This window comes from Oncorhynchus mykiss, chromosome 17 (genome assembly GCF_013265735.2).
Source record: "Oncorhynchus mykiss isolate Arlee chromosome 17, USDA_OmykA_1.1, whole genome shotgun sequence".
NCBI classification, from domain to species: Eukaryota; Metazoa; Chordata; class Actinopteri; order Salmoniformes; family Salmonidae; genus Oncorhynchus; species Oncorhynchus mykiss.
In genome coordinates, this window is record NC_048581.1 from 3,794,050 (window position 1) to 3,815,242 (window position 21,193).

The 21,193-nt window shown below is 41.8% G+C and overlaps 2 protein-coding genes across 4 annotated transcripts; both read left to right on the forward strand.

The window, feature by feature from the left end:
• Positions 1-1,408: 1,408 nt before the first annotated feature.
• On the forward strand, positions 1,409-9,530 carry LOC110487318 (zinc finger protein 664-like). 3 transcript variants are annotated; one of them, XM_036948675.1, is made up of 2 exons: positions 1,409-2,099; positions 7,599-9,530. In XM_036948675.1, exons 1-2 carry the CDS (start codon positions 1,667-1,669, stop codon positions 8,474-8,476), a joined length of 1,311 nt encoding a protein of 436 aa, XP_036804570.1. In that variant the 5' UTR covers positions 1,409-1,666; the 3' UTR covers positions 8,477-9,530. The 3 variants fall into 3 exon arrangements, with proteins under 3 accessions (XP_036804570.1, XP_036804572.1, XP_036804571.1); XM_036948677.1 differs by lacking the exon at positions 7,599-9,530 and adding an exon at positions 7,408-7,566; XM_036948676.1 differs by lacking the exon at positions 7,599-9,530 and adding an exon at positions 7,130-7,365.
• Positions 9,531-13,081: 3,551 nt separating this feature from the next.
• On the forward strand, positions 13,082-20,918 carry LOC118936460 (zinc finger protein 501-like). Its single transcript, XM_036948673.1, has 2 exons — positions 13,082-13,733; positions 19,664-20,918. Exons 1-2 carry the CDS (start codon positions 13,346-13,348, stop codon positions 20,710-20,712), a joined length of 1,437 nt encoding a protein of 478 aa, XP_036804568.1. The 5' UTR covers positions 13,082-13,345; the 3' UTR covers positions 20,713-20,918.
• The last annotated feature ends 275 nt before the right edge of the window (positions 20,919-21,193 follow it).

A 21,193-nucleotide genomic window follows, 5' to 3' on the forward strand; every position in this document is an offset into this window, starting at 1 on the left:
TATGTGCAAAATCAACACATCTTGGTCCATTTTAGTACGATAAACCATATCAATTCAGTACATCTTCCACGTGTCAAAATAGTATATAACTTTAGTATCAGTTTTCAACCAATCCAGTACATTTTTGTTGAAAATGAAAAAAAAAAATGAAATACACAACAGGCATCTTTTACCTCACTGGTTAGACGACAACCTGCAGAAGACAGTCAGCTACCACAGTCATAAAATCTGATTTAACTTTAACATTACAGCTAACCTTAATGCCTAACCCCAAACTTAAATAACCCTTACCTTAACCATTACTGCTAACCCTAATGCCTAACCCTTACCTTAACCATACTGCTAACCCTTACCTTAACCATACTGCTAACCCTTACCTTAACCATACTGCTAACCCTTACCTTAACCATACTGCTAACCCTTACCTTAACCATACTGCTAACCCTTACCTTAACCATACTGCTAACCCTAATGCATATTCCTTACCTTAACCATACTGCTAACCCTTACCTTAACCATACTGCTAACCCTTACCTTAACCATACTGCTAACACTAATGCCTAACCCTTACCTTAACCATACTGCTAACCCTAATGCCTAACCCCAACCTTAAATAACCCTTACCTTAACCATACTGCTAACCCTAATGCCTAACACTTACCTTAACCATACTGCTAACCCTAATGCCTAAACCCAACCTTAAATAACCCCAACTTTAACCATACTGCTAACCCTAATGCCTAACCTTAACCATACTGCTAACCCTAATGGCTAACCTTAACCATACTGCTAACCCTAATGCATAACCTTAACCATACTGCTAACCCTAATGCCTAACTTTAACCATACTGCTAACCCTAATGCCTAACCTTAACCATACTGCTAACCCTAATGTCTAACTTTACATTTTTGTTTTCATGATATTTTACAATATAGCACATTTTGACTGCAGCTGTCACGTCTAGCGGAAATGGATCAGTTCTGCGGAGCTTTATATATATCCAACAATATATATATATGGTATATATAGATATATTATCCAACAAAAGTGTCATACTTCTCGTGCTTCGCAGAGCAGCGCAGAGCTGTTGTGAAGAAAGTTGTCAAGGAATTGAGTTTGTGAGGTTGTATCCCCGCCCCCACCTACCTTAAACCAATCATGTCAATGCAGAGCTATTCATAGCACACAGAAGCACACAGCAATGCGGAATGGAGCTCAATTTGGCCTCTGCATGCCTCCGGAGAATTCACTTCCTTGACTAATTTCTTCTAATTTCTTCCTGCGCTTTAGCATTTTGTCTGAAAATAAAATATACATTTTACTCAACTGCGTTACCCACTCCAGTCAGCAGATGGCGGTCTGGGAATTTAAGGCGATGCTGCTGGTGTGACGTATAATGTAGTGGACGGAACGCTTCTTTCATCAGCAGCAACAGTTAGTCAGACAGGTAGCTTGTTAGACAAAATAGACGCACCAATAAAGCTCTTTAGACGCTTTAGTGTATATTAGCCACCGTGTTTTAAACCCACTCATATCGTCTAGTTAGTTATCCAATTACATTTTATCCAATTTAATTTCCTATTTACGGTGTTGTTTTTGTTCAAGCTTGGTCAGCTAGCGGGCTGGTTAAGTTAGCATTAGCCTACCTAGCTAGCATCTCCGACGATGAGTTCACTAAGCTACTCTCCTTCTAAAGAAGAGATCTGCTGGACGGAGAAAGAGGGTCTGTGGCTGAACATTGTTGTGAAAGAGGAGAAGGAAGATGAGGATGTCACAATACAAAAACAAGTAGAGGGTGAAGCTGTTACAGTGAAAGAAGAGAAAGACGTTACATTGACAGTAGATGAAGACGCGTTCAGAGTGAAAGAGGAGGAGGATGTTACAGTAAAAGAAGAGGAAGAGAAAGAGGAGGCTGCAGTTTTTGATGTGAAAGAGGAGGAGGGAGAGATGACTGTCACATCGAAAAAGGAGGAGGAAGAAGAGGAGGAAACTGGATATCTGGGCCCGGTTTCCCAAAGGCAACTTAAAGCGTCCAATGGTTCTAACGGTGAACTTAGCCGTAAAATGGTTTTGAGAAACCGGTCCCTGACTAACACTAGTAAGTACTGTCTTAAAAACAGAGGCACAAACTCTGCAATTGTTGAACTGATGTGTGGTGTTAAAGGGGAAATCTGTAGTTGCTACATCCATATTGTGACTTTTAAATTATTTATTTATAGCCATTAATTATTGAAGAATATAACACATGCCTCATGAGCTTAGTTCAACTGTTGTACCCCATCAGAACCCAAATAAGCTTTTTTTACTCCAATGTTTAGAAACAATGTAAATCAACACTGTATTTCCTCAACATGGTTGAAACTATAATGTTGATATCATGGATGGTCAGTCCTTGCATCCATAGGTCTGTCTATGAATTTGAGAGTAGTTACATTTCTCCAGCCCCATCCATCATCTTATTACCAAAACAGTGGTGGAATTACAGCTTTGTTATTGTTTGAACTGCAGATTGGTTGATGTGACTTTTTTAAAGGGAACCTAGTATTTAAACAGCAACAGAATGGAGACTTGGCAAACAGCTGAGGGATGGGGTCTGGAGAAATATAACCACTCTCAAATTCATAGAGAACGATATTGTAGAAACCTTAACCCAACAACTAGCGACCTCATCAAGAAGTTCAGACATCTGGCGTAACAGTTATAACGTGTTGACTTGACAGTCGCTTCACTATATATATTTACTATATACTAAGACATGACATCCAGAAGGTCAAAATGAAAGTTTGGAACGGATTTTGAGGCTATGCAGTGTTTGTTTACAAACAGTGGTGTTATATGAGCTTATGTTTTGGTTTCTGACAGGGTAATACTGTTGACATTTTTGAGGCATTTATAAGGTATATTCTTCAATAATTATATAGTAAATGTGTATTTCTATAACTGCCAGTGGAGATTTCCTGTGGGGGTCAAATTGTCTAGGATATATAGTATATTCTAGAATTCATTTATGAGGTCATAATGTTAGTTTAACCAGGTTTCTAGGCTATGTAGTTTAATCTAGAATTCGTCCATGATGTCATAATGATAGTTTAACCAGGTTTCTAGGCTATGTAGTTTAATCTAGAATTCGTCCATGATGTCATAATGATAGTTTAACCAGGTTCCTAGGATATATAGTATATTCTAGAATTCATCCATGATGTCATAATGATAGTTTAACCAGGTTTCTAGGATATATAGTATATTCTAGAATTCATCCATGATGTCATAATGATAGTGTTACCAGGTTCCTATGATATATAGTATATTCTATAACTGCCAGTGTAGATTTCCTGTGGGGGTCAAGTTGTTACAGCTGTCAAATTGTATAATATTCTGCCAATTTTTTTCCCACATACTGTGTCCACATACTGTTGGTCCACATACTGTTGGTCATGTAGTGTCCACATACTGTTGGTCATGTAGTGTCCCGTTGGTCATGTAAGTGTCCTGTTGGTCATGTAGTGTATCATAATGTTTTGCTACCGTTACATTCCTGTGCAACACTAGTAGTGTTGGAGTGTCAGTGTGCGGGTAGTTTGGTGAGTGTATGGGTAGAGTCTGGTCAGAGTGTGGTGAGTGTGCAGGTAGAGTGTAGTGAGTGTGCAGGTAGAGTGTAGTGAGTGTGCAGGTAGAGTGTGCAGGTAGAGTGTGGTGAGTGTGCAGGTAGAGTGTGGTGAGTGTGCAGGTAGAGTCTGGTCAGTGTGCAGGTAGAGTCTGGTCAGTGTGCAGGTAGAGAGTGGTCAGTGTGCAGGTAGAGTCTGGTCAGTGTGCAGGTAGAGTCTGGTCAGTGTGCAGGTAGAGTCTGGTCAGTGTGCAGGTAGAGTCTGGTCAGTGTGCAGGTAGAGTCTGGTCAGTGTGCAGGTAGAGTCTGGTCAGTGTGCAGGTAGAGTCTGGTCAGTGTGCAGGTAGAGTCTGGTCAGTGTGCAGGTAGAGAGTGGTGAGTGTGCAGGTAGAGTCTGGTCAGTGTGCAGGTAGAGTCTGGTCAGTGTGCAGGTAGAGTCTGGTCAGTGTGCAGGTAGAGTGTGGTGAGTGTGCAGGTAGAGTCTGGTCAGTGTGCAGGTAGAGTCTGGTCAGTGTGCAGGTAGAGTCTGGTCAGTGTGCAGGTAGAGTCTGGTCAGTGTGCAGGTAGAGTCTGGTCAGTGTGCAGGTAGAGTGTAGTGAGTGTGCAGGTAGAGTCTGGTCAGTGTGCAGGTAGAGTCTGGTGAGTGTGCAGGTAGAGTCTGGTCAGTGTGCAGGTAGAGTCTGGTCAGTGTGCAGGTAGAGTGTGGTGAGTGTGCAGGTAGAGTGTGGTCAGTGTGCAGGTAGAGTCTGGTCAGTGTGCAGGTAGAGTGTGGTGAGTGTGCAGGTAGAGTGTGGTGAGTGTGCAGGTAGAGTGTGGTGAGTGTGCAGGTAGAGTGTGGTGAGTGTGCAGGTAGAGTGTGGTGAGTGTGGTCAGTGTGCAGGTAGAGTGTGGTGAGTGTGCAGGTAGAGTGTGGTGAGTGTGCAGGTAGAGTGTGGTGAGTGTGCAGGTAGAGTGTGGTGAGTGTGGTGAGTGTGCAGGTAGAGTGTGGTCAGTGTGCAGGTAGAGTCTGGTCAGTGTGCAGGTAGAGTGTGGTGAGTGTGCAGGTAGAGTGTGGTGAGTGTGCAGGTAGAGTGTGGTGAGTGTGCAGGTAGAGTGTGGTCAGTGTGCAGGTAGAGTGTGGTGAGTGTGCAGGTAGAGTGTGGTGAGTGTGCAGGTAGAGTGTGGTGAGTGTGCAGGTAGAGTGTGGTCAGTGTGCAGGTAGAGTGTGGTGAGTGTGCAGGTAGAGTCTGGTCAGTGTGCAGGTAGAGTCTGGTCAGTGTGCAGGTAGAGTGTAGTGAGTGTGCAGGTAGAGAGTGGTGAGTGTGCAGGTAGAGTGTGGTGAGTGTGCAGGTAGAGTGTAGTGAGTGTGCAGGTAGAGTCTGGTCAGTGTGCAGGTAGAGTCTGGTCAGTGTGCAGGTAGAGTCTGGTCAGTGTGCGGGTAGAGTCTGGTCAGTGTGTGGGTAGTCTGGTGAGTGTATGGGTAGAGTCTGGTCAGTGTGCGGGTAGTCTGGTGAGTGTGCAGGTAGAGTGTGGTGAGTGTGCAGGTAGAGTGTGGTCAGTGTGCAGGTAGAGTCTGGTCAGTGTGCAGGTAGAGTGTGGTGAGTGTGCAGGTAGAGTGTGGTGAGTGTGCAGGTAGAGTGTGGTGAGTGTGCAGGTAGAGTGTGGTGAGTGTGCAGGTAGAGTGTGGTGAGTGTGCAGGTAGAGTGTGGTCAGTGTGCAGGTAGAGTGTGGTGAGTGTGCAGGTAGAGTGTGGTGAGTGTGCAGGTAGAGTGTGGTGAGTGTGCAGGTAGAGTGTGGTGAGTGTGGTGAGTGTGCAGGTAGAGTGTGGTCAGTGTGCAGGTAGAGTCTGGTCAGTGTGCAGGTAGAGTGTGGTGAGTGTGCAGGTAGAGTGTGGTGAGTGTGCAGGTAGAGTGTGGTGAGTGTGCAGGTAGAGTGTGGTCAGTGTGCAGGTAGAGTGTGGTGAGTGTGCAGGTAGAGTGTGGTGAGTGTGCAGGTAGAGTGTGGTGAGTGTGCAGGTAGAGTCTGGTCAGTGTGCAGGTAGAGTGTGGTGAGTGTGCAGGTAGAGTCTGGTCAGTGTGCAGGTAGAGTCTGGTCAGTGTGCAGGTAGAGTGTAGTGAGTGTGCAGGTAGAGAGTGGTGAGTGTGCAGGTAGAGTGTGGTGAGTGTGCAGGTAGAGTGTAGTGAGTGTGCAGGTAGAGTCTGGTCAGTGTGCAGGTAGAGTCTGGTCAGTGTGCAGGTAGAGTCTGGTCAGTGTGCGGGTAGAGTCTGGTCAGTGTGTGGGTAGTCTGGTGAGTGTATGGGTAGAGTCTGGTCAGTGTGCGGGTAGTCTGGTGAGTGTATGGGTAGAGTCTGGTCAGTGTGCGGGTAGAGTCTGGTCAGTGTGCGGGTAGAGTGTGGTGAGTGTATGGGTAGAGTCTGGTCAGTGTGTGGTGGATGTGCGGGTAGAGTCTGGTCAGTGTGCAGGTAGAGTCTGGTCAGTGTGCAGGTAGAGTCTGGTCAGTGTGCAGGTAGAGTCTGGTCAGTGTGCGGGTAGAGTCTGGTCAGTGTGTGGGTAGTCTGGTGAGTGTATGGGTAGAGTCTGGTCAGTGTGCGGGTAGTCTGGTGAGTGTATGGGTAGAGTCTGGTCAGTGTGCGGGTAGAGTCTGGTCAGTGTGCAGGTAGTCTGGTGAGTGTATGGGTAGAGTCTGGTCAGTGTGTGGGTAGTCTGGTGAGTGTATGGGTAGAGTCTGGTCAGTGTGTGGTGGATGTGCGGGTAGAGTCTGGTGAGTGTGCATGTAGAGTGTAGTGAGTGTGCAGGTAGAGTCTGGTCAGTGTGCAGGTAGAGTGTAGTGAGTGTATGGGTAGAGTCTGGTCAGTGTGTGGTGGATGTGCGGGTAGAGTCTGGTGAGTGTGCAGGTAGAGTGTAGTGAGTGTGCAGGTAGAGTCTGGTCAGTGTGCAGGTAGAGTGTAGTGAGTGTGCAGGTAGAGAGTGGTGAGTGTGCAGGTAGAGTCTGGTCAGTGTGCAGGTAGAGTGTGGTGAGTGTGCGGGTGGAGTTTAGTGAGTTAAGGGGGAAAAAAAGGTGGGGGTCAATGTAAATAGTCTGGGTGGCCATTTTGATTAGCTGTTCAGCAGTCTTATGGTTTGGGGGTAGAAGCTGTTCAGGAGCCTTTTGGTCCCAGGCTTGGCAATCTGGTACTGCTTGCTGTGCGGTAGCAGAGAGTACTGTCTGTCACTTGGGTGGCTGGAGTCATTTGACAATTTTTGGAGCCTTCCTCTGACACCGCCTGGTATAGAGGTCCTGGATGGCAGGAATCGCGTTCCCACGTTGAGGAAGAGGTTGTTATCCTGGCACCACACTGTCAGGTCTCTGACCTCCTCCCTATAGCCTGTCTCATCATCATCTGTGATCAGGCCTACCACCGTCTTGTTGTCAGCCAGCTTAATGATGGTGGTGGAGTGTTGCGCTGCCATACAGTTGTGGGTGAACTTGGAAGTATGGCAGATGATAAAAATAAAAAAATGAATTGATTATTAAAACAAGCCGCTCAACATTTACATTTACTTAGGCATCTTGCAGACTCCCGTCCAGAGCGACCCACAGGAGCAACCAGGGTCAAGCGCCCCGCCCAAGGAAACGTTGACAGATCTCTCACCAAGCTCCTGTTGGCCACCGGCCCAAGCTCTCAACCGCCAGGTCACAAACCACCCAAGACGGATGGATCCCAGAGAGCCCCTCGCCCCTCAGGGTCCTTAGCTTAGTGATGAGCTTTGAGGGTACTATGGTGTTGAACGCTGAGCTGTAGTCAATGAATAGCATTCTCACATAGGTGTTCCTTTTGTCCAGGTGGGAAAGGGCAGTGTGGAGTGCAATAGAGATTGCATCATCTGTGGATCTGTTGGTGCGGTATGCAAATTGGAGTGGGTTAAATAAGTTTGTGCACAACATCATGTGCATCATTTTTTTAGTTAAAATAAACAGTGGATTACTGCTGTTGTGGGCCTTTAACCATCTGTTTGACTTCGTTGTTCACACAGGAGAGAGACGTGACTATTGTGGATCCTCTGGGGAGCCTCAACAACATCATGATGCTGACGAGGCAGAGAAGAGTCTCTCCACTTCAAAACACCTCAAGAAACACCAGCAGAGACCCACAGGGAAGAAATCTCATTGCTGCTCTGACTGTGGGAAGAGATTCCCCTCTTCAGCTGACCTTAAAAGACATCTGAGAATCCACACGGGAGAGAAACCTAATAGCTGTGATCAATGTGGGAAGAGTTTTAGTGTTACAAGCAGCCTGAAAGCACACCAGAAAACACACACAGGAGAGAAACCTTATAGCTGTGATCAATGTGGGAAGAGATTTGTTACATCTAGCAGTCTGACTATACACCAGAGAATACACACTGGTGAGAAACCTTATAGCTGTGATCGATGTGGAAAGAGTTTTAATGTTCCAAGCAGCCTGAAAACACATCAGAGAACACACACAGGAGATAGACCTTATAGCTGTAGTCAATGTGGGAAGAGTTTTACTTCATCTAGCCAGCTGACTATTCACGAGAGCACACACACAGGAGAGAAACCTTATAGCTGTAGTCAATGTGAGAAGAGGTTTACTCACTCAAGCAACCTGATGGTACATTTGAGAACACACACTGGAGAGAAACCTTATAGCTGTGATCAATGTGCGAAGAGTTTTGTTACATCTAGCTGTCTGACTATGCACCAGAGAACACACACAGGAGAGAAACCTTTTAGCTGTGATCAATGTGGGAAGAGTTTCACTCAGGCAAATATCCTGATTGCACACCGGAGAACACACACAGGAGAGAAACCTCATAGCTGTGATCAATGTGGGAAGAGTTACTCTGGTAAAAGATCTCTGATAAAACATCAGAAAGTACATACATGAAGGACTTGTTTCATGATATCAATGAAATAATGTCACAATGTAGAATGTTTTAACATTGTAGTAGGAGTATTTTAATGAGGTCACAATGTAGAATGATTTAACATTGTAGTAGAAGTATTTTAATGATGTCACAATGTAGAATGTTTTAACATTATAGTAGGAGTATTTTAATGATGTCATAATGTAGAACCCTAAACGTTTGCCCCCTGTTCTATTGATTTCAGCATGATATGGATATGAGCTTCATCAGGGGAAAAATTCAGGGTCTGAAATGAAAGAGTACTATTTATATGATTAACATCGTGTTGTGTTAGACTTACCTCGTCGGGGACCCACTTGAATCAAAATGCAACACTTCAAAATGTAGCTAGCTGTTTTCTACAAATTGTACTCTAACCAATGATGTACACATTATTCCCAGATTCCTTGTGGTTTTTGAGCTGTTAGTTTTAACAGGAAGTGCAACCTCATCTCCTTCTCTCGGCACAATTGATTTCAACGTGATATTTATATGAGTGATGACAAATAAGTGTTGTGTTCCTTTGCTTAGCAACCCCTAAATTTAAATGCATCACTCCAAAATGTAGCTGACTGTCTTCTGCAGGTTGTCCTCTAACCAGTGAGGTAAAATATATCTCCCATTTCCATGTGTTTTTTTAGTTGTGTTAGCATCAATAGAATGTTAGCCTGATTTCCACCCTAGATATATCAGTGATTTATTGCCTCTTGTTGTTTCTGGAAATTGCTTATTGATTCGGACAGGTTAAAACTGTGTTTTGACATTGGGGCTATCCCACCTAGCAACACCAAGGAAAGACTATTCTGACATCCAATCTAAATTCATGACATTTATTTTGAAAGTACGTATTTTTGCAGGTTGTTGTTTCAACGTACTGGCAGCATGGAGGCTTTTATATATAAAAAAACCGTAAATTAACAGTTTTATTAACAATCTGACATCACTCCAGTTTTATTAACAATCTGACATCACTCCAGTTTTATTAACAATCTGACATCACTCCATTTTTATTAACAATCTGACATCACTCCAGTTTTATTAACAATCTGACATCACTCCAGTTTTATTAACAATCTGACATCACTCCAGTTTTATTAACAATCTGACATCACTCCAGTTTTATTAACAATCTGACATCACTCCAGTTTTATTAACAATCTGACATCACTCCAGTTTTATTAACAATCTGACATCACTCCAGTTTTATTAACAATCTGACATCACTCCAGTTTTATTAACAATCTGACATCACTCCAGTTTTATTAAAAATGAACAGTTTTATTAACAATGAACAGTTTTATTAACAATGAACAGTTTTATTAACAATTAACAGTTTTATTAACAATTAACAGTTTTATTAACAATTAACAGTTTTATTAACAATGAACAGTTTTATTAACCATCTGACACTCCAGTATTTTTCTTTACAACATTCAAGTGCTAGTTGTCTTTATTCCACTACTGAAGAAGCATGATTCAAATCACCTACTCATATTTCAAACATTCTGCCTGACAAAAGATAGTTTTTATTATCCAATGCCTCTGCCCGATGTCCAATCTACGCTCGGTTTTGTCCAATCAGTCAGGCCACTGAATATGCATAAGCAATGTAAAGAGATGGGGTGAATGAGTGGGGAAAAGTAAATTATACACAAATGACCATAATATCAAAGAACAAATGCATGTGCCTGATGGGAAATTAACTTTCATACAGCCAAAAGGGGTGAGAAATTACAGCAATATCAGTGGACAATTTGTACTAATGTAAATAAACATGGATGATGGAACATATTCCCTTTTGCTGATGTGATGAACCACTAAGGGGACATAAATATTTACCATCTAAACCATGTGTGACCACTCACATTTCTGGCTGTAGAAGTGTTCTTCCTAACCAGTCCCTCAACAGCTCTCTGACTGAGCTCCACCCTCACTGGGTCTTCAGAGGAGAGGAAGGCTGAGGAGGGATGTTTTTTATTTATTTTTTTTTATTTATTTTACCTTTATTTAACCAGGCAAGTCAGTTAAGAACAAATTCTTATTTTCAATGACGGCCTGGGAACAGTGGGTTAACTGCCTGTTCAGGGGCAGTACGACAGATTTGTACCTTGTCAGCTCGGGGGTTTGAACTCGCAACCTTCCGGTTACTAGTCCAACGCTCTAACCACTAGGCTACCCTGCCGCCCCAGGATGAATGGATCAATCAGTCAACAAGTCAATAATATAAAGAGATTGTTGATCATCTTAAATGTCCGTCTCCCACCCATGGAGAGACCTTTATACTGTATCCAGGGTTGGATAGGTTACTTTCTGAATGTAATCTGTTAGTTACTAGTTACCTGTCTAAAAGTGTCATCAGTAATCCGTTAGTAACTAGTTACCTGTCTAAAAGTGTCATCAGTAATCTGTTAGTTACTAGTTACCTATCCAGAATTGTAATCATTAAGTAATCTGATTACTTTTAGATTATCCTCCCCTAAAGAGCACAGGTTAGTACCAAACATCTGAGATGAAACCTAACCTTAAACATACTGCTAACCCTAACATTAAATGACCTTAACCTTAACCATACTGCTGACCCTAACATTAAATTACCTTAACCATACTGCTAACCCTAACATTAAATTACCTTAACCATACTGCTAACCCTAACATTAAATTACCTTAACCATACTGCTAACCCTAACCTTAACCCTAATGCCTAACCTTAACCATACTGCTAACCCTAACCTTACCCCTAATGCCTAAACCTTACCTTAAATACCCCTAACCTTAACTATAATGCCTAACCCTAACCTTAACCATACTGCTAATACCTAACCCTTACTTTAACCATACTGCTAATACCTAACCCTAACCATACTGTTAACCCTAACCTTAACCATACTGTTAACCCTAACCTTAACCACACTGTTAACCCTAATGCCTAACCCTAACCTTAACCATACTGCTAACCCTAATGCCTAACCCTAACCTTAACCATACTGCTAACCCTAATGCCTAACCCTAACCTTAACCATACTGCTAACCCTAATGCCTAAACCTAACCTTAACCAAACTGCTAACCCTAATGCCTAAACCTAACCTTAACCATACTGTTAACCCTAATGCCTAAACCTAACCTTAACCATACTGCTAATACCTAACCCTTACTTTAACCATACTGTTAACCCTAACCTGAACCATACTGTTAACCCTTACCTTAACCATACTGCTAACCCTAATGCCTAACCCTAACCTGAACCATACTGCTAACCCTAACCTTAACCATACTGCAAATACCTAACCCTTATTTTAACCATACTGTTAACTCTAACCTTAACCATACTACTAACCCTAATGCCTAATCCTTACCTTAAATAACCCTAACCTTAACCATACTACTAATACCTAACCCTTACTTTAACCATACTGTTAACCCTAACCTTAACCATAATGGCTAACCCTAACCTTAACCATACTGCTAACCCTAATGCTTAATCCTTACCTTAAATACCACTAACCTTAACCATACTGCTAACCCTAATGCCTAACCCTAACCTTACATAACCCTAACCTTAACCATACTGCTAACCCTAATGCCTAACTTTAACCATACTGCTAACCCTAATGCCTAATCCTTACCTTAAATAACTCTAACCTTAACCATACTGCTAACCCTAATGCCTAAACCTAACCTTAAATAACCCTAACCTTAACCATACTGCTAACCCTAATGCCTAACCTTAACCATACTGCTAACCCTAATGCCTAACTTTAACCATACTGCTAACCCTAATGCCTAATCCTTACCTTAAATAACCCTAACCTTAACCATACTGCTAACCCTAATGCCTAACTTTAACCATACTGCTAACCCTAATGCCTAATCCTTACCTTAAATAACCCTAACCTTAACCATACTGCTAACCCTAATGCCTAATCCTAACATTAAATTAGTTTTTTCATGCATTTTTACAATATCGCACATTTTTACTCCAGCTGGTCCGTCTAGCGGAAATCTGTCAGTTCTGCCGACAAGACGAGACTCATGACAATAAACATCAACCTGCTTAAGAGGCATCAGAAGAAGACAGACGTAATATTACCCCATTGTAACATCCATTGCAGGATAATGTTAGATATAGACATAGCTGGACATAAATGGATGTTTTGTTTAACTATGAATTTTATTTAGGCTTCTTCTAACCCATCGCTTTCTACTACAGATAATAAAACGATTCCTTCCGGTTACTAGTCCAACGCTCTAACCACTAGGCTACCCTAACGCCCCGTTATATCTTTAGGCCTAAAAGATACACATTTCTGTCATATTTTACAGTCTTCAGGAATAAGACTTTTGAACTATGAAGTATCAATTTGTTTAACCTGAGCATAACCCTAAAACTAAGCACTTATGCGCCTACTCTGTTGTTTACGATTTTGTTTGTCATGGAGGACTGATTGGGCTCATTGCTTCCAGGTGATAAAGAAAGGTGATAAAGAAAAAACTTCTTACCCTTTAACATTTTGTCTGAAAATAAAATATACATTTTACTCAACTGCGTTACCCCCTCCAGTCAGCAGATGGCGGTCTGAAACTTTAAGGCGATGCTGCTGATGTGACGTATAATCTAGTGGACGGAACGCTTCTTTCAACAGCAACAACAGTTAGTCAGACACCTCGGTAGCTTGCTAGACAAAATAGACGAACCAATAAAGATCTTTAGAGGCTTTAGTGTTTATTAGCCACTAGGTTTTAAACACACTTCTGTCGTCTTGTTAGTTATCCCATTTACGGCGTTGTTATTATTGGTCTTCTAGCTGGCTGGTTAAGTTAGCATTAGCATAGCTAGCTAACATCTCCGACAATGAGTTCACTAAACTACTCTCCTGATAAAGAAGAGGAGGTCTGCTGGACGGAGGAAGAGGGTCTCATGAAAGAGGAAGAGGAGGCAGTTACAATACAAAAACAAGTAGAGGGTGAGGCTGTTACCGTGAAAGAAGAAGAGAAAGACGTTTCAGTGAAAGAAGAGGAAGACTCGTTCAGAGTGAAAGAGGAGGAGGATGTTACAGTAAAAGAAGAGGAGGAAGATAAAGAGGAGGAGATGACTGTCACGTCGAAAAAGGAGGAGGAAGAAGATGAGGAAACTGAATATCTGGGCCCGGTTTCCCAAAGGCATTTTAAGGCATCCAATGGTTCTAACGATGAAGTTAGCAGTAAGATGGTTTTGAGAAACCGTTCCTCGATTAACACTAGTAAGTACTGTCTTAAAAACAGAGGCACAAACTCTGCAGTTGTTGAACTGATGTTTGGTGTTAAAGCGGAAATCTGCAAATGCTACATTTATATTATTACTTGTAAATTATTAATTTATAGCCATTGATTCTTGAAGAATATAACACATGCCTCATGAGCTTAGTTCAACTGTTGTACCCCATCAGAACCCAAATAAGCTTTTTTTACTCCAATGTTAAGAAACAATGTAAATCAACACTGTTTCGCCTCAACATGGTTAAAACTATAATGTTGATATCATGGATGGTCAGTCCTTGCATCCATCGGTCTGTCTATGAATTTGAGAGTAGTTACATTTCTCCAGCCCCATCCATCATCTTATTACCACAACCAAGATTGGTTGATTGTGGCTTTTTTTTAAAGGGGCAACCTCGGATTTAAACAGCAACAAAATGGCTGCCCAGAGACTTGGTTAACAGCCGAGGGATGGGGGAAGGAGAAGTGTAACCACTCTCAAATTCATAGAGAACGATATTGTAGAAACCATAACCCAACACCTAGCGACCTCATCAAGAAGTTCAGACATCTTGGCGTAACAGTTAAAAGGTGTTGACTTGACAGTCACTGGACCCAGGTTTGAGTTCAGCTCAGGGCCTCCCCCTGAATTCACTATGAATACAAGGACTGGCCATTCTAGAATTAATCAGTGAGGTCATAATGATCGTTTAACCAGGTTTCTAGAATATATAGTATATTCTAGAATTCATTCATGAGGTCATAATGAGAGTTTTAACCTAATTTTGAAGCTATACAGTGTTTGTTTACAAACAGTGGCGTCATACAGGCGTATATATTGGTTTCTGATGGGGTGAGACAGTTGAAACATGAGTCGTTTATAAGCTCTATTCTTCAGGAATCAATGGTGATATATTATATGGGTCTTTCTATAGCTACCAGTGTAGATTTCCTGTGGAGGTCAAATTGTTAGAACTGTTGATAAGTCATTGTATAATATTCAGCCAACCCTCAGCCAACCCCCCCCCCCCCCCCCCCCCCCCCCCCACTGACTCTAGTGGAGGTCAAGTTGTTAGAGCTGTTGATAAGTCATTGCACCACAGACCAGCAGCGTCTGGTTGCTCCTCATTACACACCACAGACCAGCAGCGTCTGGTTGCTCCTCATTACACAGCACAGACCAGCAGTGTCTGGTTGCTCCTCATTACACACCACAGACCAGCAGCGTCTGGTTGCTCCTCATCACACACCACAGACCAGCAGCGTCTGGTTGCTCCTCATTACAGACCACAGACCAGCAGTGTCTGGTTGTTTCTCATTACACACCACAGACCAGCAGCATCTGGTTGCTCCTCATTACACACCACAGACCAGCAGTATCTGGTTGCTCCTCATTACACACCACGGACCAACAAATATTATTCACATCAACAACATATGAATCACTTGAATAACCTCTTATACACTATATTAGGCCCAGCCTGACCTCTTATACACTATATTAGGCCCAGCCTGACCTCTTATACACTATATTAGGCCCAGCCTGACCTCTTATACACTATATTAGGCCCAGCCTGACCTCTTATACACTATATTAGGCCCAGCCTGTCCTCTTATTCACTATATTAGGCCCAGCCTGACCACTTATACACTATATTAGGCCCAGCCTGTCCTCTTATACACTATATTAGGCCCAGCCTGTCCTCTTATACACTATATTAGGCCCAGCCTGTCCTCTTATACACTATATTAGGCCCAGCCTGACCTCTTATACACTATAGTAGGCCCAGCCTGTCCTCTTATACACTATATTAGGCCCAGCCTGTCCTCTTATACACTATATTAGGCCCAGCCTGTCCTCTTATACTCTATATTAGGCCCAGCCTGACCTCTTATACACTATATTAGGCCCAGCCTGTCCTCTTATACACTATATTAGGCCCTGCCTGTCCTCTTATACACTATATTAGGCCCAGCCTGTCCTCTTATACACTATATTAGGCCCAGCCTGACCACTTATACACTATATTAGGCCCAGCCTGACCTCTTATACACTATATTAGGCCCAGCCTGTCCTCTTATACACTATATTAGGCCCAGCCTGACCTCTTATACACTATATTAGGCCCAGCCTGACCACTTATACACTATATTAGGCCCAGCCTGACCACTTATACACTATATTAGGCCCAGCCTGACCTCTTATACACTATATTAGGACCAGCCTTTGGAACTGTGGTTTTCCTAGACATGGCTACTATTTTGTGATCACTACATCTGATGGATCTGGATACTGCTTTAAAACCCATTTCCGCAGCATTAGTAAAGATATGATCAAACCATGTTGATGATTTAATTCCTGGGCTGTTTGTAACAATGCTGGTAGGTTGTCTGATAACCTGAACCGGCTTACAGTTACTGGTTACAGTTTGAAGCTTTTTCTTGAGTGAGCAGCCTGATGAAAGACAGTCAATATTTACATCACCCAGAAAATATACCTCTGTTGATATCAGATACATTATCAAGCATTTCACACATGTTATCCAGATACTGACTGTTAGCACTTGGTCTATAGCAACTTCCCACCAGAATGGGCTTCAGGTGAGGCAGATTAACCTGTAGCCATATTACTTCATTTCACATGAGATCATCTCTAAGCGTTACAGGAATGTGGTTCTGAATATAAAACAGCCACACCTCCACCTTTGGAAATTCTGTCTTTTCTGTAGCTGTTATAACCATGTATTGCTACCACTGTATCATCAAAGGTGTTATCTAAGTGAGTTTCAGAGATAGTCAGAATATGAATGTCAACTGTTACAAGCAAAGTATTGTTGTTTTTTAAGCTACATACAGTGGGGAGAACAAGTATTTGATACACTGCCGATTTTGCAGGTTTTCCTACTTACAAAGCATGTAGAGGTCTGTAATTTTTATCATAGGTACACTTCAACTGTGAGAGACGGAATCTAAAATAAAAATCCAATTTAAGTTTAAGTAATTAATTTGCATTTTATTGCATGGCTTAAGTAAAAATTACAGACCTCTACATGCTTTGTAAGTAGGAAACACTGCCGGTTTTGCATTTTCTCCCCACTGTATGTTAACGTGGGCTATTTTAGCACTTCTGGGATGCTTGATTGTTTTAATTGCTTTACTGGGATGCTTAGCGAAGTAGACATGCTCATGTTATTTATGTTAGTGCAGGGTGAACTGCACACAGTGGACTTCCTACTACCGCCTCAAGTTTTTATTTTATTTTTACTATTTTCTATGTTTCTATTTTCTATTTTCTATGTTGTAGAATAACAGTGAAGACATCAAAACTATGAAATAAATCATGGAATCATGTTGTAACCAAAGTGTTAGTGTTATTCTTCAATGTAGCCACTCTGCCTTGATGACAGCTTTGCACACTCTTGGCATTCTCTCAACCAGCTTCACCTGGAATGCTTTTCCAACAGTCTTTAAGGAGTTCCCACATATGCTGAGCACTTGTTGGCTGCTTTTCCTTCACTCTGCCGTCCAACTCATCCCAAACCATCTCAATTGGGTTGAGGTCGGGTGATTGTGGAGGCCATCTGATGCAGTACTCCATCACTCTCCTTCTTGGTCAAATAGCCCTTACCAAGCCTGGAGGTGTGTTAGGTCATTGTCCTGTTGAATAACAAATGATAGTCTAAGTGCAAACCAGATGAGATGGTGTATCGCTGCAGAATGCTCTGGTAGCCATGCTGGTTAAGTGTGCCTTGAATTCTAAATAAATCCCAGACAGAGTCACCAGCAAAGCACCCCCACACCATCACACCTCCTCCTCCATGCTTCACAGTGAGAACCAGACATGTGGAGGTCATCCGTTCACCTACTCTGCGTCTCACAAAGACACGGGGGTTGGAACCAAAAATATCAAATTTGGACTCATCAGACCAAAATACAGATTTCCACCGGTCTAATGTCCATTGCTCGTGTTTCTTGGTACAAGCAAGTTTCTTTATTGGTGTCCCTTATTAGTGGTTTCTTTGCAGCAATTTGACCATGAAGGCCTGATTCAAACAGTCTCCTCTGAACAGTTGATGTTGAGATGTGTCTGTTACTTGAACTCTGTGAAGCATTTATTTGGGCTGCAGTTTCTGAGGCTGGTAACTCTAATGAACTTGTCCTCTGCAGCAGAGCTAACTCTGGGTCTTCCTTTCCTGTGGTGGTCCTCATGAGAGCCAGTTTCATCATAGCGCTTGATGGTTTTTGCAACTGTACTTGAAGAAACTTGACATTTTCTGCATTGACTGACCTTCATGTCTTAAAGTAATGATGGACTGTCATTTCTCTTTGCTTATTTGAGATGTTCTTGCCATAATATGGACTTGGTCTTTTACCAAATAGGGCTGTGTCCTGTATACCAACCCTAGCTTGTCACATCACAACTGATTGGCTCAAAAGCATTAAGAAGGAAAGAAATGAAATAAATTAACTTTTAAAAAGGCACACCTGTTAATTATAGTGCTTTGACAATTTATTTATTAATATTATAAATACTTTGAAGAATAATAATATAATAATATATTATAACATACTTTGATTTGTTTCAACACATTTATTTTGGTTACTACATGATTCCACATGTGCTATTTCATTTTGTCTTCACTATTATTTCTACAATGTAGAAAATAAAGATTTAACCCTGACCTAACCCTAACCCTAACCCCTAACCCCTAACCCTAACCCCTAACCCTAACCCTAGCCCTAGTAGGAAGTCCACTGTGTGCAGCTCACTAATATAAATAACATGAGCATGTCTACTGCGCTAAGATTCCTAGCATTTAAAACAAGACATTTCTACAATGTAGAAATCTAGTAAAAACCTTTGAATGAGTAGGCGTGTCCAAAACATTTGACTGGTACTGTATGTGTGTTTTTTGTATGAGAGACTTGCCTTTCCACAGAGGGGGTTTCAGTATCAGTGTTTAGGCCCAAGCTGTTCGGGCGCTACAGACGTTTATGTGAGAAGACAGATGATTGGTGGATTGAGATGCAGCCCGTTGATGCAAAACAAATAGATCTCAGCTGAAACAGCTTTTTATTGGGATTGTTTTTATTTTGCTAACTGGTTGTCAGTTCAGGGTCAACTCTTAACCTTTCACCCTTCTCTGATACACTGACCAGGTGGATCCAGGTGAATGTCATGTTTTCCATATTCAGTGTACAGTGCCTTCGGAAAGTATTCAGGCCCCTTGACTTTTTTCCACATTTGTTACAGCCTTATTCTAAAATGTATTACAATGTTGTTGTTTTTAAAAAAGTATAAACTGCTTAAACATTATATTAATCAGGACAAACGATAGAATCCAAAAGTAGTGTGAAATGCACTCATAAGCAACCTGTAAATGGAGGCTATTTTTGCTGTCAGCCTATGAGAACTCCCCTGAGTTTCCCCCCCACGGTGGTGAATTAGTGAATAGACACAGAGCTTAATGTGAGTTTCCTTCAGCAGCATCCTGATCTTGCGCTGATAATGTGTGGTAATATTCAGAATACATTGTGGAAAACTACAATCGTCACTCACCATTTTTTCTCAACGTAGATATACCATCTATCTCTACATCCATAACTAGTGGTTTCTTCTTCAGCGGGGAGAAGTTTCTGCAACTAAATTGCACATCGTCCTCGTGTGGCAAATTTGAGCAAACACAGAAAAGGGCCCATATAGATATTCTAGAATCATCAACTTTACAACTAAAGTAAAAAAAAAAACAAGACAAAGTGTGACTGTTGTTCACTGATTGTCAAATAAGTTTGTAAAATAATGTAAACATTCATTAAGAAAGTAAATTGTTGTACCACGTCATGGGAATCACCTTTTTAGCTAAAAAAAAATAAACAGTGGATTTCTGTTGTTGTGGGCCTTTTTAACCATCTGTTTGACTTGTTGTTCACACAGGAGAGAGACGTGACAATCGTGGATCCACTGGGGAGCCTCAACAACCTCACGAAGCTGACGAGGCAGACAAGAATCTCTCCACATCAGAACATCTCAAGCGGAAACCCACAGGGAGGAAATCTCTCCACTGCTCTGACCGTGGGAAGAGTTACTCAATATCAGGTTCACTGAAAGTGCACCAGAGATTTCACACAGAAGAGACATCTCACTGCTGCTCTGACTGTTGGAAGAGATTCACCTCTTCAGCAGAGCTCAAAAGACATCAGAGAATCCATACAGGAGAGAAACGTAATAGCTGTGATCAATGTGGGAAGAGTTTTAATGCTCCAAGCAGCCTGAAAACACACCAGAGAATACACACAGGAAAGAAACCTTATAGCTGCTCTGACTGTGGGAAGACCTTTTCAAAACTATATACATTACAATCACACCAGAGAATTCACACTGGAGAGAAACCCCATAGCTGTGATCAATGTGGGATGAGTTTTACAACATCTAGTCATCTGACTATTCACCAGAGAACACACACAGGAGAGAAACCTTATAGCTGTGATCAATGTGGGAAGACATTTTCCAAATTATATACATTACAATCACACCAGAGAATTCACACAGGAGAGAAACCTCATAGCTGTGATCAATGTGGGATGAGTTTTACTACATCTAGCAATCTGACTATTCACCAGAGAACACACACAGGAGAGAAACCTCATGGCTGTAATCAATGTGGGAAGAGTTTTGTTACATCCAGCAATCTGACTATTCACCAGAGAACACACACAGGAGAGAAACCTTATAGCTGTAATCAATGTGGGAAGAGTTTTGTTACATCCAGCAATCTGACTATTCACCAGAGAACACACACAGGAGAGAAACCATATAGCTGTAATCAATGTGGAAAGTGTTTTGCTCATGCAGGCAACCTGGTAGCACACCTGAGAATACACACTGGAGAGAAACCTTATAGCTGTGATCAATGTGGGAAGAGTTTTACTTCATCTAGCCATCTGACTACACACCAGAGAACACACAGGAGAGAAACCTCATAGCTGTCATCAATGTTGGAAGAGATACTCTGATAAAATATCTGTGATTTAAACATCAGAAAATACATTTATGAAGGACTTGTTTCATGAAATCAGTGAAATAATGTCACAATGTAGAATGTTTTAACATTGTAGTAGGAGTGTTCTAATGATGTCACAATGTAGAATGTTTTAACATTGTAGTAGGAGTGTTCTAATGATGTCACAATGTAGAATGTTTTAACATTGTAGTAGGAGTGTTCTAATGATGTCACAATGTACAATGTTTTAACATTGTAGTAGGAGTGTTCTAATGATGTCACAATGTACAATGTTTTAACATTGTAGTAATGTAACCTTTTATTTAACTAGGCAAGTCAGTTAATAACAAAGTCTTATTAACAATGGCAAAATGTCGTTAAAAAGACGTTGACAATAAGACCAGACCTGACATCCAATATGGTCGGTTTTGGTTGAAAAGACGTCTTCTTCGGGTGGTTGTGCT